The sequence below is a fragment of the Lucilia sericata genome, unplaced genomic scaffold (assembly GCF_015586225.1).
Source record: "Lucilia sericata isolate MDLA Ls3-8-SP2 unplaced genomic scaffold, ASM1558622v1 Contig001469F_arrow, whole genome shotgun sequence".
NCBI classification, from domain to species: Eukaryota; Metazoa; Arthropoda; class Insecta; order Diptera; family Calliphoridae; genus Lucilia; species Lucilia sericata.
This window is the reverse complement of record NW_023995397.1, coordinates 50,141-70,028: the sequence shown is the minus strand read 5'-3', so window position 1 is coordinate 70,028 and position 19,888 is coordinate 50,141. Positions and strand designations below refer to the sequence as shown.

The following is a 19,888-nucleotide window of genomic DNA, read 5'->3' as shown; positions in this document are numbered from 1 at the left end:
TCAAAATTTAATAGAGTTTCTGAATTTCACTATAAAGTTGATTCCTGCTAAAATATCGGACTTTATAATAAAAATTTTAGAATAGCAGATTTCATGTAACAATTTTTAGTAAAAAATTCGGATTTCATTAGCATAAATCCAAATTTAAATCCAATTTTATGGTCACTATAAACAAGTAAGAAAATATAGCCGGTTGGCCATTAGCGCAACGTCAATTTTGAATCAATTTTCTCAATTATTATAAAATTTTTATTAGATTTATTACAAAATCGATAATTATTCGAAATCTTTGACGATTAGATTAGTTTAAATCAATAATATACGATTTTATCCGGAAAGGCTTAGGTCAAATGTGGACCGATCCTCATCAAAGTTGGTGAAGTTATTGAAGTTTATATTAAACTTATTTATGCTGAACATAAAAGTTATTTTTTGAGGAGAACCTTGTATGGGCACTACGGTCCAATGTTAATGATTAACAAAATAATTGGTTTTTAATTGATATTTCGAGGGAACTGCTGGTTGAGGTCGATGCGAAAGCATATACCGATTTAAAAGATTCTTAGACCAAAAAAAATCATAAAATTATTTTAAAAAATTGTAACCTGTAGATTTATTTGGATAGACGGACATTGCTTAATCAAATCAGAAAGTAATTCTGAACTGATTGGTTTAAAGTGGGTCTATTTTTTTAAACTTAATTCATATATGTAAGTTTAGTGATCGTTCAGAGAATTCCATGCTAATGTTTAGATTTTATTTGTAATTACTATGCGATCACACTTTTGATACCACACCACAATGATATCTTTTAGAATCAGTTAAAATTTAGAAAATTGTGGTAGCCCAACCACAATATTTCTGTGGCCAAGTGTTTTTAACTGGCGGCTATATTACCGGGATCCGGGAAAATTTCAAAATGAATACCGTTTTTCCGGGAACTGAAAAAAATCCCTGAAAAGAAAAACACTACTGTGGACTGAAAATCATCTGGAAATATCTTACCCCAATACTGCCCATACTGGTCAAATGATTTAAACTTAATATTGTGCTATTGCTACTGGCACCTAAACTATTTACTACCGATTAAAGTGATGTACTCCTGGAATTACTAACACTCCTTCAAAACTTGTTAATTGAGGTGATCTGAATTATTTTTTTCTGAAGTGTTAACGTATTCTTAAAACAACCAAATTAAATAATATCGAGATTCTAAAATAAGATGTAAGTGGTCCTGATAGTATAAAGAATTCAAAAGTAATTAGGTTTTCGTCGTACCTATATAATATTTAACAAGTATGAAAGTATAGTCGGGCGAGGCCGACCTACACCAGTTATGAATATTAAATGTGATTTATTTTTCATAGTAAAGCATTTATTTTCAATATTCCCTTGTTCCGATACATTTAAGCAATTTATGGATGAAAAACTAATTTTCTGAAAGAGGCTTTATATGGGGGCTAGGGGCAAATATGGACCAAGCCCGATAAAATTTTGTGAATATATTTATATTTACATAATATTTTATTGTGCTGAATTTCATCGCGATATTTGTGTTTATAGGTTAATTTGGGACATTCAAGTAATTTTCTGAAGGGGACTTTGTATGGGAGCTAGGGTCAAATGGGGCCCGATCTTTATGAAATTTGGCAGGGTCATCAAGACTTCTATAAAACTTAGTTGTGCCGTATTTTATCGATATATCTGTATATTTAACATAATTATGAGCTCAGAAGCCCTTTTCGGGGGGTTCTGTTCTATGGGGGCTAGGTGAAATAATGGACCGATTTTAACCATTTTCAATAGGCTTCGTCCTTGGGTCAAATAAAACGTGCATGCCAAATTTCATCCAATTATCTTGAAAATTGCGACCTGTACCTTGCGCACAAGGTTTACATGGACAGCCAGCCAGCCAGGCGGACGGACATAGCTTAATCGACTCAGAAAATGATTCTAAGCCGATTGGTATACTTTAAGGTGGGTCTAGCACGAATATTTTTGTATGTTACAAACATCAGCACAAATCCAATATACCCTCCCCACTAAAGTGGTGTAGGGTATAAAAATTGCGCTAAATATCTCTATGCAGGAAATTATGATTGATTTACAGGAGATTTAGATAAGAGAGAGCCCTAAGCACTGCGACCCTATTTTGGACCTTTTGTGCAGCCCATGGATTCACCATAACAGGTTTAATTCACTTATGAAAAAACAAGATCTTAGACCCGATTGAAGTCGATAGCCTTACATTATGGATTGTTAAGAAAAATTTTGGCATAGGAATATGAAGTTTTTAAAAAAATTGGGAAATGCTTAAAATAAATCTGAAATATTTTTTTATTTATAACAAAATTCCAATTTGTATTTTGTTCTAAACTAATATCTTTTTATTTGTTTCAAGTAAAATATTTAAAGCAAGAACACATTTATTATTATTATTAATTTTTTTAATTTAATCCTTTAGCATCTATGAAATGATTTATGATTCCAAAAAAAAAAAAAATATCGGCCAGACCGTAAAGTATTATATTCATATAACTATCAAAATTACTTAAAATACTTTTATATTTATATAAAAAAATTAAGATATACAAAATAATTAAAACTAAAATTTATAGAAAAAAAGGCAATTTATTATTAAAACAAGGCAATTGATATAAATCCTTTAAGATGAAAAAGCACTTTCAAGAATTCAGCTCAAAATTATACATACAAAATTAAGATTTTTCTCAAACATTATTGTCATTATTATATTTAAAAAACTTAAAAACAAAATTTTATTTAAAATTATTAGTAGTTAGGAAAGTTAATTTCCTTTTTCTTTCTTATTTTTTGGAAAAACTATGGCATGATTAATTTGGATTTTGGGGTATTCTTTTTGTTACAGCTTAAAAAACTAATTAAAAATACTTTTACTTAATTTAAGTTTTTAATAATTTTACGTAATTTATTTTAAAGTTTTTGATTAATTTTTTGGTTTTTGGCATTTTTTTCGTAAATTGTATAAAAATATAATTTAAAATTGTATATTTGGTTAGACAATAACTTAGTTTTGATCTTTTCCAGATCTTGTATTCATAAACGATTATTCAAATTAAGCAAATTTTAAAAATCTTATGGAAAAGTGCTTAGTTGCTGTTGTTGTAGCAGCGATACGTGTAAAGTTGCTTAGTTGACAATACTGGGTCGTTGTTCCTTGAACTGCTAGTCGTTCCGGTGCTAAAAACCGATTGTCATGGGAACGATTAGTGTTAACGATTGTTATTTTAATAATCGTTTTTTGAATAGATTTGTAAAATTTTAGGTGAATGGTTTTCCATAAAAAGGCACATACTGCTAAAGCAGTTGGGGTTTTAGTATTTCAGGGGGCTCTTAATATACTATTCTGTGCGTTGTATAATCATTTCGATTTTATCTCCAGCTGCTGCTATTAAAGGCACAGTAAGACAACAGTCAAAATCTTGGGTTTTGATTTCATTAACCTTTGGAAAAAATTAGAAGAATGTTATGAATTCTTTTTCCTAAATTTCTTTAAAATATTTTTACCCACCTGCATTATTCTATCAAAAGGCTTTAAAAGGCCACACTTATCGGCTGGACCTCCCGATCTTATACGATTTATGAAAACTCCTCTTTCATAGAGACCATCGGATACGGAAAATCCATAATCATCATATACCTTATCTTTATATAAAGTAACATGAAAGACCCGGGGTTTTTCTCCCTTACCACTTGCAGAACCATTATCGGTATTAGCCGAGGGACTGCGTGGTCTTCTCTGAACTTTGGCATAAATAGCTTGGGGTTGTGGCAGATTGTTGGTTTCCGTAGCAGAACCATAATTATTTTGCACATCATGTGATCGAAGAATTTTCAAATCTACTATATCACCTAAATTCTGTAATAAATTGGTGGCATGCGATAAAGGCATACCCTGTATGGAATCGGCATTAATGGCTAAAAGTTGATCACCCACTTGGATTTGTCCGTTTTTATGGGCTATACCACCTATTGAAACAAGAAATAGAACATTTATTTTTGTTTTTTTTGTTTAGTACTAACTCCAAACTTACCTTCCACTATACCACTTATGGTAATGGCCTTAGATATATCCTCACTGCCGGCCAGAGTTATGCCCAGCAAACCTCCCTTGGGTTCTAAACGTACGGTGAATATAATCTGATGTAAACTAGTGCCACTACTTTTACTACTCGAACTGGCCGCCGAACCGTAAACTTTATTTTCCATTGGTGGTGGTAAAGTAGTGCAATCAACACTGTAATTAAAAAAAAAATCAATTAAAATTTAATTAAATCTATAACATTTGTTTATCAACTTACCTGGCATATCTATCCAAATCGTAACCACCAAATTCATTATAATTTACTTCATCATCCGGCAGTTCTGTGGTCAAACTTTGTGTATTCTGATTATGGAATGAACGGCCCATAGTGCCTGTACTAGTCCAATTGGGTGCCGCTAAATGATGTCTTATTTGCACAGAATTCAAAGTGCTATCATCCAAAGTGGGGCCACGAAAATATTCAGGTTGTGGTGTTGATGATTTTATGGACATGCAATCATTATATTTGGCCACATAGGCACTACTATATAGATCATGTTCGGTAGTGGGACTACTAGGGCAATTGCTGTAAATATGATTGGGTACTTTTTGTTGGGCATCAAACAGGAAATCGGGTAACATAACTCGTTTCACTGTCAAAGTAGAGAAATCCCCCATAGAACCTTCCTTTAGTAAAGAATCTACATTAAAGTGCTGCACAGGATGATTGTCTACTGCTAGAAGAATATCGCCCGTACGTAAAGAACCGGTGCGATGAGCTGGACTGCCGGGTTTAACATCGGCTATAACAAAACCTCCATGACTAGAGCCATTAACACTTAAACCCAAGCCAGCCTTGCCGGCACGTAATACTTTAACATTAAACACTCCACTAGAAGGCACCACCGTATCGGGCATATCAAATTCTATTTCCAATTCCAACCAATTGGCAGGAGCATGGGGAGGTCTTGAGCCCATATCACCCAACAGCTGACGCATAGTTTGCTGCTCCAGATTATACATTTTATTTATGGCCACTATACGATCACCTTTTTGTATGCAACCACAACGATCGGCCACAGAATCGGGTAAAATTTTGGAAATTGTAACAGCCCGACCACAGGGTGTCTGTGGACCCAATACCAAACCACTGCCCATGCTGCAGTCTAATAAAACCGGAAATGTTTCAGCTCGGCAAATACCCATGCTGGTAGAATGATGTAAACCGGATGTTGTGCTATTGCTGGTGGCACCTAAACTACTGCCACTTACACTGCTGCTGCCACCACTGGGACCACTAACACTGCCGCTACTGCCCGCAGCACTTGCTGCACTGGTAGAGGCGGCTGCATTAGCCGATTCTAAAGGCAGAGAACTTTTGCGTACGAAACGTTGTCTCTGACGTGATTTGCGCGATTCTAAAGTGTTGAAACCATATTTGGGACTGTTTAAAGTGTTGTGACCTGTAAACAAATTAAAAAAGAGAAAAAGATGAAAAACATACTGTACATACTTCTCTAAATGTAAAATACTTAACAGATAACACAAAAAAACTTAAAAGAAGAAACTAGAAAACGGAAGAGCCCTCAATTAGAAATCAAAATTTATTTATAGTTCTCACTCCCCCCTCTGCATTTGAAAACTTCTCTGCTGCAACAAAATAAAATGTTGTAGCTTTTTTTCTTTGTACCAATCCCCCCTGATTATTGTTTTCCCATTATGCCGGGCATAATTTATGATTATTCAAAAGGGCTTTTCCTCAGCTATTCTACACAAAGTAGGAAATGGGAAAAATTAGAAAAGCTGTACACATTTGTTCGTAACACTGTGTCAGCTAATAAATAAATACTTCTTATTTCTCTAAAACTTTAAAATATTTCTTCTTTTATTATTCTTATACTTTTGAAATATTTTCAATTTTAATTTCTTTATGTTGACACTTCATTTCTTTTCTCTAAAATTTCCAACTTTTTATAGATTCATTGGAAATTCTTTGTGATTTGACATTGACAGTCATGATCACTATTGTATAGTTTTTGGTATTTTCAAATTTGTAAATGTCATTATTTTTTAGGATTTCCAGATTACAATTACAAGTTCGATTTGTTTTTATGATCTCAGTTTATTTTTAGAAAAATATTTTCCAGTCTAATTTATTATGTCATTGAGTTATAATTTGCTTATAAAACAAAGAAACTTCTAAAGAAAACATTACGCCTTAGAAAACTGTTTTAAAAATTAAAACATTTATTATAGAAAACTGTGTCTAAAAAGAAAACACTTTTCTATAGAAAACTGTGTCTAAAAAGACAACACTTTTCTAAAGAAAACTGTGTCTAAAAAGACAACACTTTTCTAAAGAAAACTGTGTCTAAAGAGACAACATTTTTGTAAAGAAAATTGTGTCTAAAAAGAAAACACTTTTCTATAGAAAACTGTGTCTAAAAAGACAACACTTTTCTATAGAAAACTGTGTCTAAAAAGACAACACTTTTCTATAGAAAACTGTGTCTAAAAAGACAACACTTTTCTATAGAAAACTGTGTCTAAAAAGACAACACTTTTCTATAGAAAACTGTGTCTAAAAAGACAACACTTTTCTATAGAAAACTGTGTCTAAAAAGACAACACTTTTCTATAGAAAACTGTGTCTAAAAAGACAACACTTTTCTATAGAAAACTGTGTCTAAAAAGACAACACTTTTCTATAGAAAACTGTGTCTAAAAAGACAACACTTTTCTATAGAAAACTGTGTCTAAAAAGACAACACTTTTCTATAGAAAACTGTGTCTAAAAAGACAACACTTTTCTATAGAAAACTGTATCTAAAAAGACAACACTTTTCTATAGAAAACTGTGTCTAAAAAGACAACACTTTTCTATAGAAAACTGTGTCTAAAAAGACAACACTTTTCTATAGAAAACTGTGTCTAAAAAGACAACACTGTTCTATAGAAAACTGTGTCTAAAAAGACAACACTTTTCTATAGAAAACTGTGTCTAAAAAGACAACACTTTTCTATAGAAAACTGTGTCTAAAAAGACAACACTTTTCTATAGAAAACTGTGTCTAAAAAGACAACACTTTTCTATAGAAAACTGTGTCTAAAAAGACAACACTTTTCTATAGAAAACTGTGTCTAAAAAGACAACACTTTTCTATAGAAAACTGTGTCTAAAAAGACAACACTTTTCTATAGAAAACTGTGTCTAAAAAGACAACACTTTTCTATAGAAAACTGTGTCTAAAAAGACAACAATTTTCTATAGAAAACTGTGTCTAAAAAGACAACAATTTTCTATAGAAAACAGTGTCTAAAAAGACAACAATTTTCTATAGAAAACAGTGTCTAAAAAGACAACAATTTTCTATAGAAAACAGTGTCTAAAAAGACAACAATTTTCTATAGAAAACAGTGTCTAAAAAGACAACAATTTTCTATAGAAAACAGTGTCTAAAAAGACAACAATTTTCTATAGAAAACTGTGTCTAAAAGGACAACAATTTTCTATAGAAAACTGTGTCTAAAAGGACAACAATTTTTATAGAAAACTGTGTCTAAAAGACAACAATTTTCTATAGAAAACTGTGTCTAAAAAGACAACAATTTTCTATAGAAAACTGTGTCTAAAAGACAACAATTTTCTATAGAAAACTGTGTCTAAAAGATAACACGTTTCTATAGAAAACTGTGTCTAAAGAGACAACGCTTTTCTATAGAAAACTGTGTCTAAAGAGACCTAAAAGGACAACACTTTTCTATAGAAAAATGTGTCTAAAAGGACAACACTTTTCTATAGAAAAATGTGTCTAAAAGGACAACACTTTTCTATAGAAAAATGTGTCTAAAAGGACAACACTTTTCTATAGAAAAATGTGTCTAAAAGGACAACACTTTTCTATAGAAAAATGTGTCTAAAAAGACAACACTTTTCTATAGAAAACTGTGTCTAAACCACAACACTTTTCTATAGAAAACTGTATCTATAAAGATGACACTATTCTTTAGAAAACTGTATCCATTAAGGAGACACTTCTATAGAAAACTGTCTCCATAAAGAAGACACTTTTCTATATAAAACCGTTTCCATAAAGAAGACACTTTTCAATAGAAAACTATTTCTATAATTAAGACATCTTTGCATAGAAATTTGTGTCCACAAACAAGATACTTTTCTTTAGAAAACTGTAGAAATCTGATGAAGATTTTGTAAAAAATTGGACATAGATTTTGAAAAAAGTTTTAGTAATTTGGGAATAATTAATTCGAAGTGAAAAATATATGTTTGATGTTGTGATTTGAAAATAATTAATTGAATTTATGGAACATGACCGTAATGATCACTAGTGATCTTTAGTGTTATATTTTAAGCAAAATCTTTTAGTTCTTTGATATTCAACCCTAAAATAGTCCACAGTTCTTGAAACACCTGCTTCCTTTTGTAGTTTTATTTATTTTTATTATAAATTACACTTTAATTACTTCGACTTTTGTGCTTTATTTTATTGGAGTAATAATAAAAATATTAAAATAAAATATTCAAATTAGTTGCGACACACTTATAACCTCTACGCCCCCTTTCAACGTTAGACTTATTTTACCCGCTCTTATTGGAGTCAACTTAAGCAATATGTATTAACTTCCCTTTGCGGCATTTTACTTAAAGTTCTTTTATTTATATAGAAAAAATCTTAATTTAATAAATTTGAAAATTATGAAAGAAAATGATCTCTTAAAAAACACATACATATAAAAAAGATTAAAAACAAAAATCATTTTCATGTAAAGTCTACAAAGCGAAGACAAATCATAAAACTAAGAAAATGTACGAGTCGTATTATTACCATGCCTGAATGACGCCGATTTCAACAAGAATTTATGTTACGCTTCATAATGCCAGCGGAGCAGTAAGTAAGAACATATTTTTCTCTGGGATTTCACGTTTACGATTTGAACTCTTTTCTTATTCAAAAAGATCTTTTAGTCATTTTAGTTTTAGTTGTACTACCTACAAGTGAATTTAGTCAACTTACAGAAAATGCTTCTTTCCCCCCTTTTTTGGGGATTTAATTTTTTATGTCTGTTTACGATCGACAAATGTCACCAAAATCATATTGACACAAGTCACATGTTTATAGAGGTTTTTTTAGCTGTGTGTTATTTGATTTTTGTTTTTGTTTTCAAATCAATATGAACAAAGATCATTAGAATACACTTAAATAAATGAACTGAATACTTAAATTTTGAAAATAAATCAAAACAACAGAGCATTTTTCTAAAAATAAACTTTTAAGTTTTTAAGAGGACCCCTGGGGAACTAATGAACTTGAAGGGTCCAAATGAGACTCTTCTACAGATAACTGTATCTATAAAATCGACGCCTTTTCTATAGAAAACTTTAAATATATATATAAGACAATTTTCTTTATTGAACTGTGTCTAAAAATACAACACATTTCTATAGAAAACTGCGTCTGAAAAGACAACACTTTTCTATAGAAAACTATGTCTAAAAAAACAACACTTTTTTATAGAAAACTGTGTCTCAAAAAACAACACTTTTCTATAGAAAACTGTGTTTAAAAAGACAACACTTTTCTATAGAAAACTGTGTCTAAAAAGACAACGCTTTTCTATAGAAAACTGTGTCTAAAAAGACAAAACTTTTCATAGAAAACTGTGTATAAAAAGACAAAACTTTTCTATAGAAAACTGTATCTATAAAGACAACACTTTTCTATAGAAAACTGTATCTAAAAAGACAACACTCTTCTATAGAAAACTGTGTCTAAAAAGACAACACTTTTCTATAGAAAATGTGTCTAAAAAGACATCAATTTTCTATAGAAAACTGTGTCTAAAAAGACATCAATTTTCTATAGAAAACTGTGTCTAAAAAGACATCAGTTTTTTATAGAAAATGTGTCTAAAAAGACAACACTTTTCTATAGAAAACTGTGTCTAAAAAGACAACACTTTTCTATAGAAAACTGTGTTTAAAAAGACAACACTTTTCTATAGAAAACTGTGTCTAAAAAGACAACACTTTTCTATAGAAAACTGTGTCTAAAAAGACAACACTTTTCTATAGAAAACTGTGTCTAAAAAGACAACACTTTTCTATAGAAAACTGTGTCTAAAAAGACAACACTTTTCTATAGAAAACTGTGTCTAAAAAGACAACACTTTTCTATAGAAAACTGTGTCTAAAAAGACAACACTTTTCTATAGAAAACTGTGTCTAAAAAGACAACACTTTTCTATAGAAAACTGTGTCTAAAAAGACAACACTTTTCTATAGAAAACTGTGTCTAAAAAGACAACACTTTTCTATAGAAAACTGTGTCTAAAAAGACAACACTTTTCTATAGAAAACTGTGTCTAAAAAGACAACACTTTTCTATAGAAAACTGTGTCTAAAAAGACAACACTTTTCTATAGAAAACAGTGTCTAAAAAGACAACACTTTTCTATAGAAAACTGTGTCTAAAAAGACAACACTTTTCTATAGAAAACTGTGTTTAAAAAAGACAACACTTTTCTATAGAAAACTGTGTCTAAAAAGACAAAACTTTTCTATAGAAAACTGTATCTAAAGAGACAACACTATTCTATAGAAAACTGTATCTAAAAAGACAACACTTTTCTATAGAAAACTGTGTCTATAAAGATACTTTTATATAGTGTCTGTAAAGGCACCACTGATTTCTTTAAGTGTATTTTTTAATAATTATTTTCAACATATGTATGTATTATTTCTTCATACATTTCAAAGATCTGAGATTGAGAATTGATATTGATGATTATTGCTGGTGGTTGGCTGACTGTTTGCCTCCGTGCCACTGCCACTCTGCTACAATTTCTTAATGATAATGAGGTTGTCATATTTTGAATTTATTATTGTTGTTGTGGACATTTAGTATAAGAATATAAATGCGTGTGTTCACAGCCTTGATACACAATGAGAAATATGTAATGGCTGCGATCGGAGCACTGATACTAAGGCGTTGATGGCAAAATTTATGTGGAGCAACATGCAAAAATCATTAGGAAAATAAATAAGAAATATGTTTAAACTGTATATAAGTTAAGACAAAAACTATTGAGAATAATTAAAATTATTAAAATTTAATAACTTAAAATTTTCTAAAATTAAAAAAAAAAAAATCTTAATTTATAATTTCTTTTAAAGAAAACTCTTTAATTTTCTACATGTTTTTGCTGTCGTGGGGTTTTGTTTTTCCTACACATTTGGCGCCATGTTATACTTCGAAAAAGACATGTATGTTCCTGTCACGAAACCAATTTTTCATTTCACTTTTCATGTGCAAACTATGGAGACGCAACAAATTTATATGTTTCCCTTTATACATTTGCATGAAAACAACTTTATTATGTGTATATTAGTATGTATGATGAGTTTTATGGTTTTGTTCTTAACATAATATTATCATGTTTTCAACATTTAATTGTCCAAGTTTTAAAAAATTTATTAGTTAGTTTGTTAGCTATGTAGTACCCACCTCTTCTGGCCAAAGCATGTGCGGGCATTATTTGCATTTGTGTATAACCACGACCCGAACTGGTATCCAATATTGTCATTACTTCATCGGGAGTGTAGGTAGAATTTTCTATGTTAATATCATCTATGGAAAGTACTTGATCGCCAACGGTTAAAGCTCCGCATCTGGTAAGAGGGAGATCAGTTATTTGGTAAAATCACATTATTATTCCGATTATTATTTAATACTTACCTATCTGCTATACTGGCTGGTAAAATACTCGCTATATACACACCCGCTTGTGTTACTTCATCGATTTTTGTATGATCAGTCAGTCCAGCTGCTGATGTATAATTACACAAAACCAAACCCAATTTATCATTCATGGGTCTTTCAATTTCTATTAAGAGCGGGCCCATAGAAAATTCCACACTTTGCACTACTGAAACATCGTATTCAATTGTTAGATTTGTATAGCCCGATATATGGCCACCATTTTTTATTATTTGTTGGGCTTCAGCCAAAGTTTTGCCAATTAGGGAGACCTATAATTGAAACAAAGATAAATTTAATAAAAATTTAAAATTTTGAATTATACTTGGTTCCGGTACTCTTCAGATTTGCAGGAAATCCTTTTAGAACTAAAAATTTCTAGAAATCGGGGACATATAATGGTCCGATTCTAACAGAGAGATTTGTTGTTTGTAAGTTATGTATATTAAATTTTATAAAAAGAATACCTGAGGCCTCAGATCCGTTATTGATCAATCTTTGCCAAATTTATAAGAACGATTATAAATTTCAATAAAAATTTCTCTTTCGAAATCAGTAAAAAAAAAGTGTTCTAGGGTCATTTACGGTCTTATATTTACAAAAATTATTTACAAAAGAGCCTCTGGTTTAGAACCATATGTTATCAGATTTACATAAACAAATTTGTTTTCAAAATTTCAAATTTAAACAATTTCAACCGATGTTTCGGGAAGTCTATGTATTTTGAATCCTTACGAAGCCGATTTAGCAAAGGCCGTCAGTATGTTGAAAGTAATTTTCTGAAGGCCCTAGATATCTTAAGAATACAAACCGTACATCATTCTATAAGATATTGCTTTGAAAATTTTATAATTTAAAACCATTAATATCGGTCCATATCAGAAATATGATCAAATTCCCGGCAAATATTTTTATTGTGATTCGCTGAATATAAGCAATATGTAATATCAAAACAAAGGTATTTAAAGGGCCTTTCATTTTTTATTTATATTATTTACGGTACTAACTGACTATTGCAGATATGTACAAAAATATGGGTTTTGCAGTATTTTGCTTATATTTCAACAATTTATGGTCGAAATTTGGGATTTTTTATAAAAATTAAAACAAATATGGGAATCTAAAGAATTTAAAACTAAAAAAGGAAAGTATTGAAATGAAAAACTAGAAAGGAATGGTATTTAAGATTCACCACTTTTTAAAACCTGCAAATCGGATTAGTACCACAACGCATCAAGTATTAAGCCAACAAACTTACATTATCCACTCTCAGCAAACGATCACCCGGTTTTATTCGACCCGTTTTATAAACAGGACCATGAGGCCGAACATGTGTTACAATCAAAGGATAATCAGCACCACCGCGCAATGTTAGACCCAGACAACCACTCTCACGTTCCACTGTTATTTGAGCCAATTTCGATGTTACACAAAGACTATTTTGGGAAACTAATAAATGTTTTGTTTGAAAATGCATTAAAAAGTGTTGAAAGATGTGGACAACGAACACGCGTTTTCCGATGATGAACATGGGGGTTGATTGTATTACATTTTTAATATTCAATAATCGACAGGGAGAAGACATAACATGAAAAGAAAATAGAAAAAAAATTTTTGGTATAAAAATATTTTTGACAAATGTAAGTGTTAGAAAAATCTAAATGGAATATTTCAACATGTAATTTTCAAATGAAAAAAACATATTTTTCTGGTAATTTATTTTGGTTTATGCTTTAGCAACATGTTGCTTAGAGAAAAAGGTATATAAACAAATGTTTGTGTAAAGTTTATAAACATAAATGTGTCAATATTAAAGTGTCACTAAAAAGTACTTAAAACAAAATGCTTTAAATTTAAATATGTAGATTTTTTCTCATGGCTTTCTCACACAACCCTCGTAATGTAATTACATGTTTTATTTACTTTAGCATTTTTATTATTATTTGTCTTATTTTCAATTAAATACTCACTGTATTCGGGCAGGGAATATTCAATTTCAACTATAGCAGGACCATCTGCTGTGCCACCGCCGCACAGCATGCTCATAATGTGTTGATTTGTTAACCCAATTGTTGAGATGCCATCTATCTGATGAAGACGATCTCCTGGCGCTAGAAAATCAGCAGCATGACCCAGTGGACTTAACGTCGCTATAACAGGTGGATATGAAAGGTCATTGCGTTCTAAATTAGAAAAAAAAAAACAAATTAATAACATTAAAAATTATTTTTTTAAAAACATGTCGAAAGTATATATTACAAATATGTTTCTAACTGGCTAGACTGTTTTAAGATAAAGAGCAAATGTTTTCTTTTTTTTAAACATATTTTATTTATTTAAGAAAATATCTTAAATTTCAAACAAAATTTATTTCCTGTTGTACAAATAATTTTCTTCAATGAAATATATTTTTGTCTTCACAAAATGTTGCCAATTTTTCTTTTAATTTTTTTGTTTCTTTCTACATTCAACTTCCGTTTGCTTTTTATTTTGAAATTTATAAATTTTTTTATATAAATCATCATTAAGATGATGATTTTTCATATAGTTTTTTTTTTCATTTGAGATTTTTTTTTGACAAACAATCTTTGAATCTAGTCCAAAATTGTTTTGTCACTGGCCCCAAGCAATAAAAAAAACACAATTATTTTTATAGTTTAAAAAAATCAAAAGTTTTTTGAAAGTTCCCCTACACTTTTTTATAAATTTCACTTTAGTGGGAAAAATCTTGTCCTTTTAACTATGTCCGTTAAGTATGTATGTATATTAACAGAAAGCAATTTGAAAGGCCTCTCATTTGATATACATCTGTACATAAAGTTTAGGAAAATCAAACAGCAACCTTGGAACTAATGATGTTGCCATTACATTCAGAACTATAACAACGTTAAAAGTTGTATTCCAGTATTTCTAAGGAATTTTCAAGGACGCGGATATTTGCCACTGATTATACATTGGTTATATCCTGATGTCAAATATCTAGAACATCACAAATTTTATGAAAGATAGAAGTATAAATAGGTTAGGTGGCCTCCGGTAGGTTAGAGGTTAGTGTTCTTGCCTGGTAGACCGGAGGTGGCGGGTTCGATTCCCACCTGAGGCACTGGTTAAGGAGCGCACAACAGGCCCGATAGAGGCCTAGGTGTATTTCTTCGGATTTAATGTATATACATCCTCCTTTCAAACTAACTAACTAACATAAATAGGTTTTCTCAGTATAATTCACAATTTTCCCGAAATTAGACCCGATCTTAAAAATTTCGAACAATAATAGATACAGTGCTATATTTTGCTATGCCGAATTTTAAACACACTTCATCTATAAGTTATTATTTTACCAAGACATCAAACATATATAGAAATTTAGATTTTATTTTTTAAAGCTTAAATTACAAATAATATACCGATATCATTATTATTTCATGAATTATTTACGATTAACTGACATTATATGAGATGTATGGATTTTATATGGTAACTATGGGCAATAAATGGACTTTATATCGCTGATGTGACCAACAATATGTAGACACACAACATTTGTAGAATTTTATCCCAATATCATTATTAAGTAATCAGTTATTTGCGATTTTCAGAAGAGCGCTTTATATTGAGGCTATGACCAATTTTGGAACGGAAAAATATTCACATAATTATTTACGGAACATATATAAGTATAATTTTATACCGATATCAGTATTAAATTGTGAGTTATATACGATTAAGTGATTTCCGAAATTGTACTTTATTCGAATTGTACCAATTAGGGTCCGATCCGGAAAAAAATACGCTGAATAATTTATAATTCAACATATTCGTATTGAATTCTATCTCCATATCATTATTAAGTAATACGTTATTTACGGTTAAATGATTTTCAGAAGAGGGAACTATGACTAATTATGGGTCGATGCGTAAAAAAAATGTTCACAGAATGATCTATATACATATATACATATAATTTTATCCCTATATCATTAATTCATGAGTTATTTACTATTAAGTGATTTATATAAACAAATTCAGAAGTGAACTTTATATCATAGCTATGACCAGTTATGAGCCGATCCAGAAAAATTTCGCCCCGACGTGGTTATTCGTTAGTGAATTATGTTCGTTTAATTGATTTTCGGAAGTGGGTCTTGTATAGGATCGATCCAGGTTTTAATGGTAATACGATGTCTATCAATATTAGATTGTAGAGGGCAGTTTAAAAAAAATCCATTTTTCGGGAGCATATAAATTAGTGTGGAAGCTACATAACCGATTCTAAAAATGTTCAACTGTGTTAATCCCTAGATGGAAAAAATATGTGACAAATAAAAAAAGGCAGACAGACAGACATACATGACTAAATCGACTCCGTTGTCTATAAGGACTCGGAATTTATTATCTATCGAAAATGAACAGATTTTCTGCAAAAACGGGTTTATGCAGGCTAGGGTCAATTATGGACCGTTCCAAATGAAATATTGTAGAGAGACATTACCCAGCAAAAACTTTCATTAACAAGTTTGGAGTTAAAATGCTAAAATTTACTGACACAATAGCATTTTAAGTCATTAGTGATGTTATTGAATGCTAACACAATCGCTTACAAGTAATAGCAATAATAAGTGGTATGAAAAAACTAATATAGCTTCACGAAGCAGATGTTCTAATGAATTAGAAAGTATTTACATATATAACACATCATTAATTAGGCGTTATTAGACTACTTCTATGTAATCAGAACAATGTGAAGTAGTCATTATAAAGTATACTAATAGGTAAGTGGTTAGAATTGAAAGTTGTTAGCTGGGTAGTTTTTATAAAACTTAGTTTATTCTTTTTGTTGTAAGTTAATAGCTCAGTTTAAATTCGCTTAATGACAAGTGTTGACATTTCCACTATTTTTGCCGGTATTTTGAAAAGATTTCGTCTTTTTAATAATTTGTCTTTCTTTCAGTTTTCCTTTATTTGTTTTTTTTTTTTTTTTGGCTACCGTTGAATGGGGTTTTCTTGTATTAAAATGTGTTTTTATTTAATGTGTATATATTTCAAAACATGTGCCAAATTTTTTTCTTCTAAAAATTTTCATTTTTGTCTTCAGATACAATGCTGAAATGAGAATGTAGTTACGCATGGATAATATGTCGTCAAAAACATCTTTTAGTTTTTTTGTTTTTCTACAAAAAATGTATCTAGCATGTGAAATACAAATGTATATTTTTATTTATTTTGTTGTAGTAAATGTCTAGACATTTTGGTCAGTATTATTTAATATTTTCATAATTTTCATTTTTAAATTAACATTATTTTATTGTTTTTTTTTTTTTTTTTTTCTTTCACTCATAAATGTTTTTCATCAAATTTATCAATTTTAATGTGTTTTTATATGCCTGGCAGAAATTTTGTCATAAATGAAAAGATTTCAGAACTTTGCTTTTTTTTTGTTTCTGAGAAATAATTATACCTTTAAGAAAGCATGACAGTTATGACAATTAATGCATATTTATTATTTGAATACTTTAATTATGTTATTAATTCTTTAAAATATATTTTTAGTTTAGACTTTTTTATATTTTTTAAGATTTTTAGTTCATCCTTAACGTTTTAAATATAAAATAATACTAAATCATTATCGCTTATATTGAAAGATTTTAGATTTATTATTTGTATATTTTTTGTGTGAAATTTTTCATTTTTAATATTTGGTTACGTCCCAGTGAAAAAAAAAGATTAGAAAATAGTGTGGCAAGCAACGTAAAAGAGTCTTTATAGACAACAATAAAGCTCTTTATAGTCTGATTATCTGCAATGATTTATAGCGACAGGGGTTTCAGCAACAAAAAACAAGTTGCGTATACATTTCTAGGTTTTTTTTTTGTAAACATGATGGAGCAAGAAAAAAATGTTTCCAAAGACAAAGACGTGGTAAAATTAGGGGGGTCATCGAGATTGAATATATTTTTATAAAAATTCATACTAAAATCTTATTCAGAAACTTTTTTATTTATAATTTACTGTGTTCCTTTTTCAACGACTTTAATAAAAAGAAACAGCTTTTTGTGCAAAAAGTTTTAAACATTTCAGACTTCACATACATACAAATGTATATCTGTTTTTAATCCAATTCCATATTTATGAGTTACAAGTACTTGTCTGATAATAAAAACACCCACTCCTTATCTTCTTCTCGAGCATTAATAAAACACGTAAACAAAAAGAATTAAGAACCAACAACAACAAAAAAACAACACGAAATATATCATAAAACTAAACAATAATAAATTAAAAACATTAAAATTTTATTTTTTTTATATAAAAAACAGTAGCTCTTAAATAAAATGACAAGTAATAAAAAATTAACAAATTCATATTACATTCATTCTCACTCTGGGGTATATTTATATACAAATGAAGATATAAATCATGTTTTATGAAAATAAATTTTAAATCTTTTTATACAGCATTTTATAAGTAAAAATATTGATTTATATTTTTCAAACATATTTAATTTTTAATTAACAACAGCAAAAAAAAAAAAACTAACTACAAGTGGGCTGTTCTGAAAAACTTAAAGAATTATTAAAATTTTTAGGTTATGCTGGTCATAAAATTCAAAACCTCAAAATAAATCAAACAAATATGACAAATATTTTTCGAAATTACAATAAATCGGGGAGACTAATTAATAATTTTCGTATTTGTTTAAAGTGTGACGATATAGAAATGTAATCAATTTCAAAATTCAAGGTTTTAATGTTCTGCAACTTCGTGAGAAGCGTATATTTAAGTTTGTCATTCCCTTTGCAATTTCTATCACGCATGGAAAATTCAATACTTTTGTATTTTTTAGGTACTTTTGATATCGGTTCTCCCACGACATTTTTTGTACTTTTTCTAATTTATAAACTTTTGATAAGTACACCTCATAGTAGTCAATAGTCTAGTCTATAGTGTAGTCTATAGTCTTGTCTATAGTCTTGTCTATAGTGTAGTCTATAGTGTAGTCTATAGTCTAGTCTATAGTCTAGTCTATAGTCTAGTATATAGTCTAGTATATAGTCTAGTATATAGTCTAGTCTATAGTCTAGTCTATAGTCTAGTCTATAGTCTAGTCTATAGTCTAGTCTATAGTCTAGTCTATAGTCTAGTCTATAGTCTAGTCTATAGTCTAGTCTATAGTCTAGTCTATAGTCTAGTCTATAGTCTAGTCTATAGTCTAGTCTATAGTCTAGTCTATAGTCTAGTCTATAGTCTAGTCTATAGTCTAGTCTATAGTCTAGTCTATAGTGTAGTCTATAGTCTAGTCTATAGTCTAGTCTATAGTCTAGTCTATAGTCTAATCTATAGTCTAGTCTATAGTCTAGTCTATAGTCTAGTCTATAGTCTAGTCTATAGTCTAGTCTATAGTCTAGTCTATAGTCTAGTCTATAGTCTAGTCTATAGTCTAGTCTATAGTCTAGTCTATAGTCTAGTCTATAGTCTAGTCTATAGTCTAGTCTATAGTCTAGTCTATAGTCTAGTCTATAGTCTAGTCTATAGTCTAGTCTATAGTCTAGTCTATAGTCTAGTCTATAGTCTAGTCTATAGTCTAGTCTATAGTCTAGTCTATAGTCTAGTCTATAGTATAGCCTATAGTCTAGTCTATAGTCTAGTCTATAGTCTAGTCTATAGTATAGCCTATAGTCTAGTCTATAGTATAGCCTATAGTCTAGTCTATAGTATAGTCTATAGTATAGTCTGTAGTCTAGTCTATAGTCTAGTCTATAGTCTAGTCTATAGTGTAGCCTATAGTCTAGTCTATTGTCTAGTCTATAGTCTAGTCTATAGTCTAGTCTATAGTCTAGTCTATAGTCTAGTCTATAGTCTATAGTCTAGTCTATAGTCTAGTCTATAGTCTAGTCTATAGTCTAGTCTATAGTCTAGTCTATAGTCTAGGCTATAGTGTAGTCTATAGTCTAGGCTATAGTGTAGCCTATAGCCTAGTCTACAGTCTAGTTTATAGTCTATAGTATAGGCTATTTTCAGTCTATGGTCTAGCAGAAAACTAGTTTAGTAC

The 19,888-nt window shown here is 29.9% G+C and overlaps 1 protein-coding gene across 3 annotated transcripts in view; it reads right to left on the bottom strand.

Annotated features, from left to right (window-relative positions):
• Window positions 1–2,363: 2,363 nt before the first annotated feature.
• LOC119611514 (glutamate receptor-interacting protein 1) overlaps window positions 2,364–19,888 on the bottom strand; it is a 62,033-nt gene continuing 44,508 nt past the window's right edge. For all 3 annotated transcript variants that reach the window (XM_037967121.1, XM_037967122.1, XM_037967123.1), the window contains 8 exons: window positions 13,812–14,024; window positions 13,100–13,290; window positions 11,821–12,113; window positions 11,590–11,753; window positions 4,341–5,526; window positions 4,074–4,276; window positions 3,551–4,008; window positions 2,364–3,482 (listed from right to left, as the gene is read on the bottom strand). In XM_037967121.1, the coding sequence (XP_037823049.1) occupies window positions 3,381–3,482; window positions 3,551–4,008; window positions 4,074–4,276; window positions 4,341–5,526; window positions 11,590–11,753; window positions 11,821–12,113; window positions 13,100–13,290; window positions 13,812–14,024 (2,810 nt within the window). In that variant the 3' untranslated portion in view covers window positions 2,364–3,380. The remainder of the gene's footprint in view (window positions 3,483–3,550; window positions 4,009–4,073; window positions 4,277–4,340; window positions 5,527–11,589; window positions 11,754–11,820; window positions 12,114–13,099; window positions 13,291–13,811; window positions 14,025–19,888) is intronic.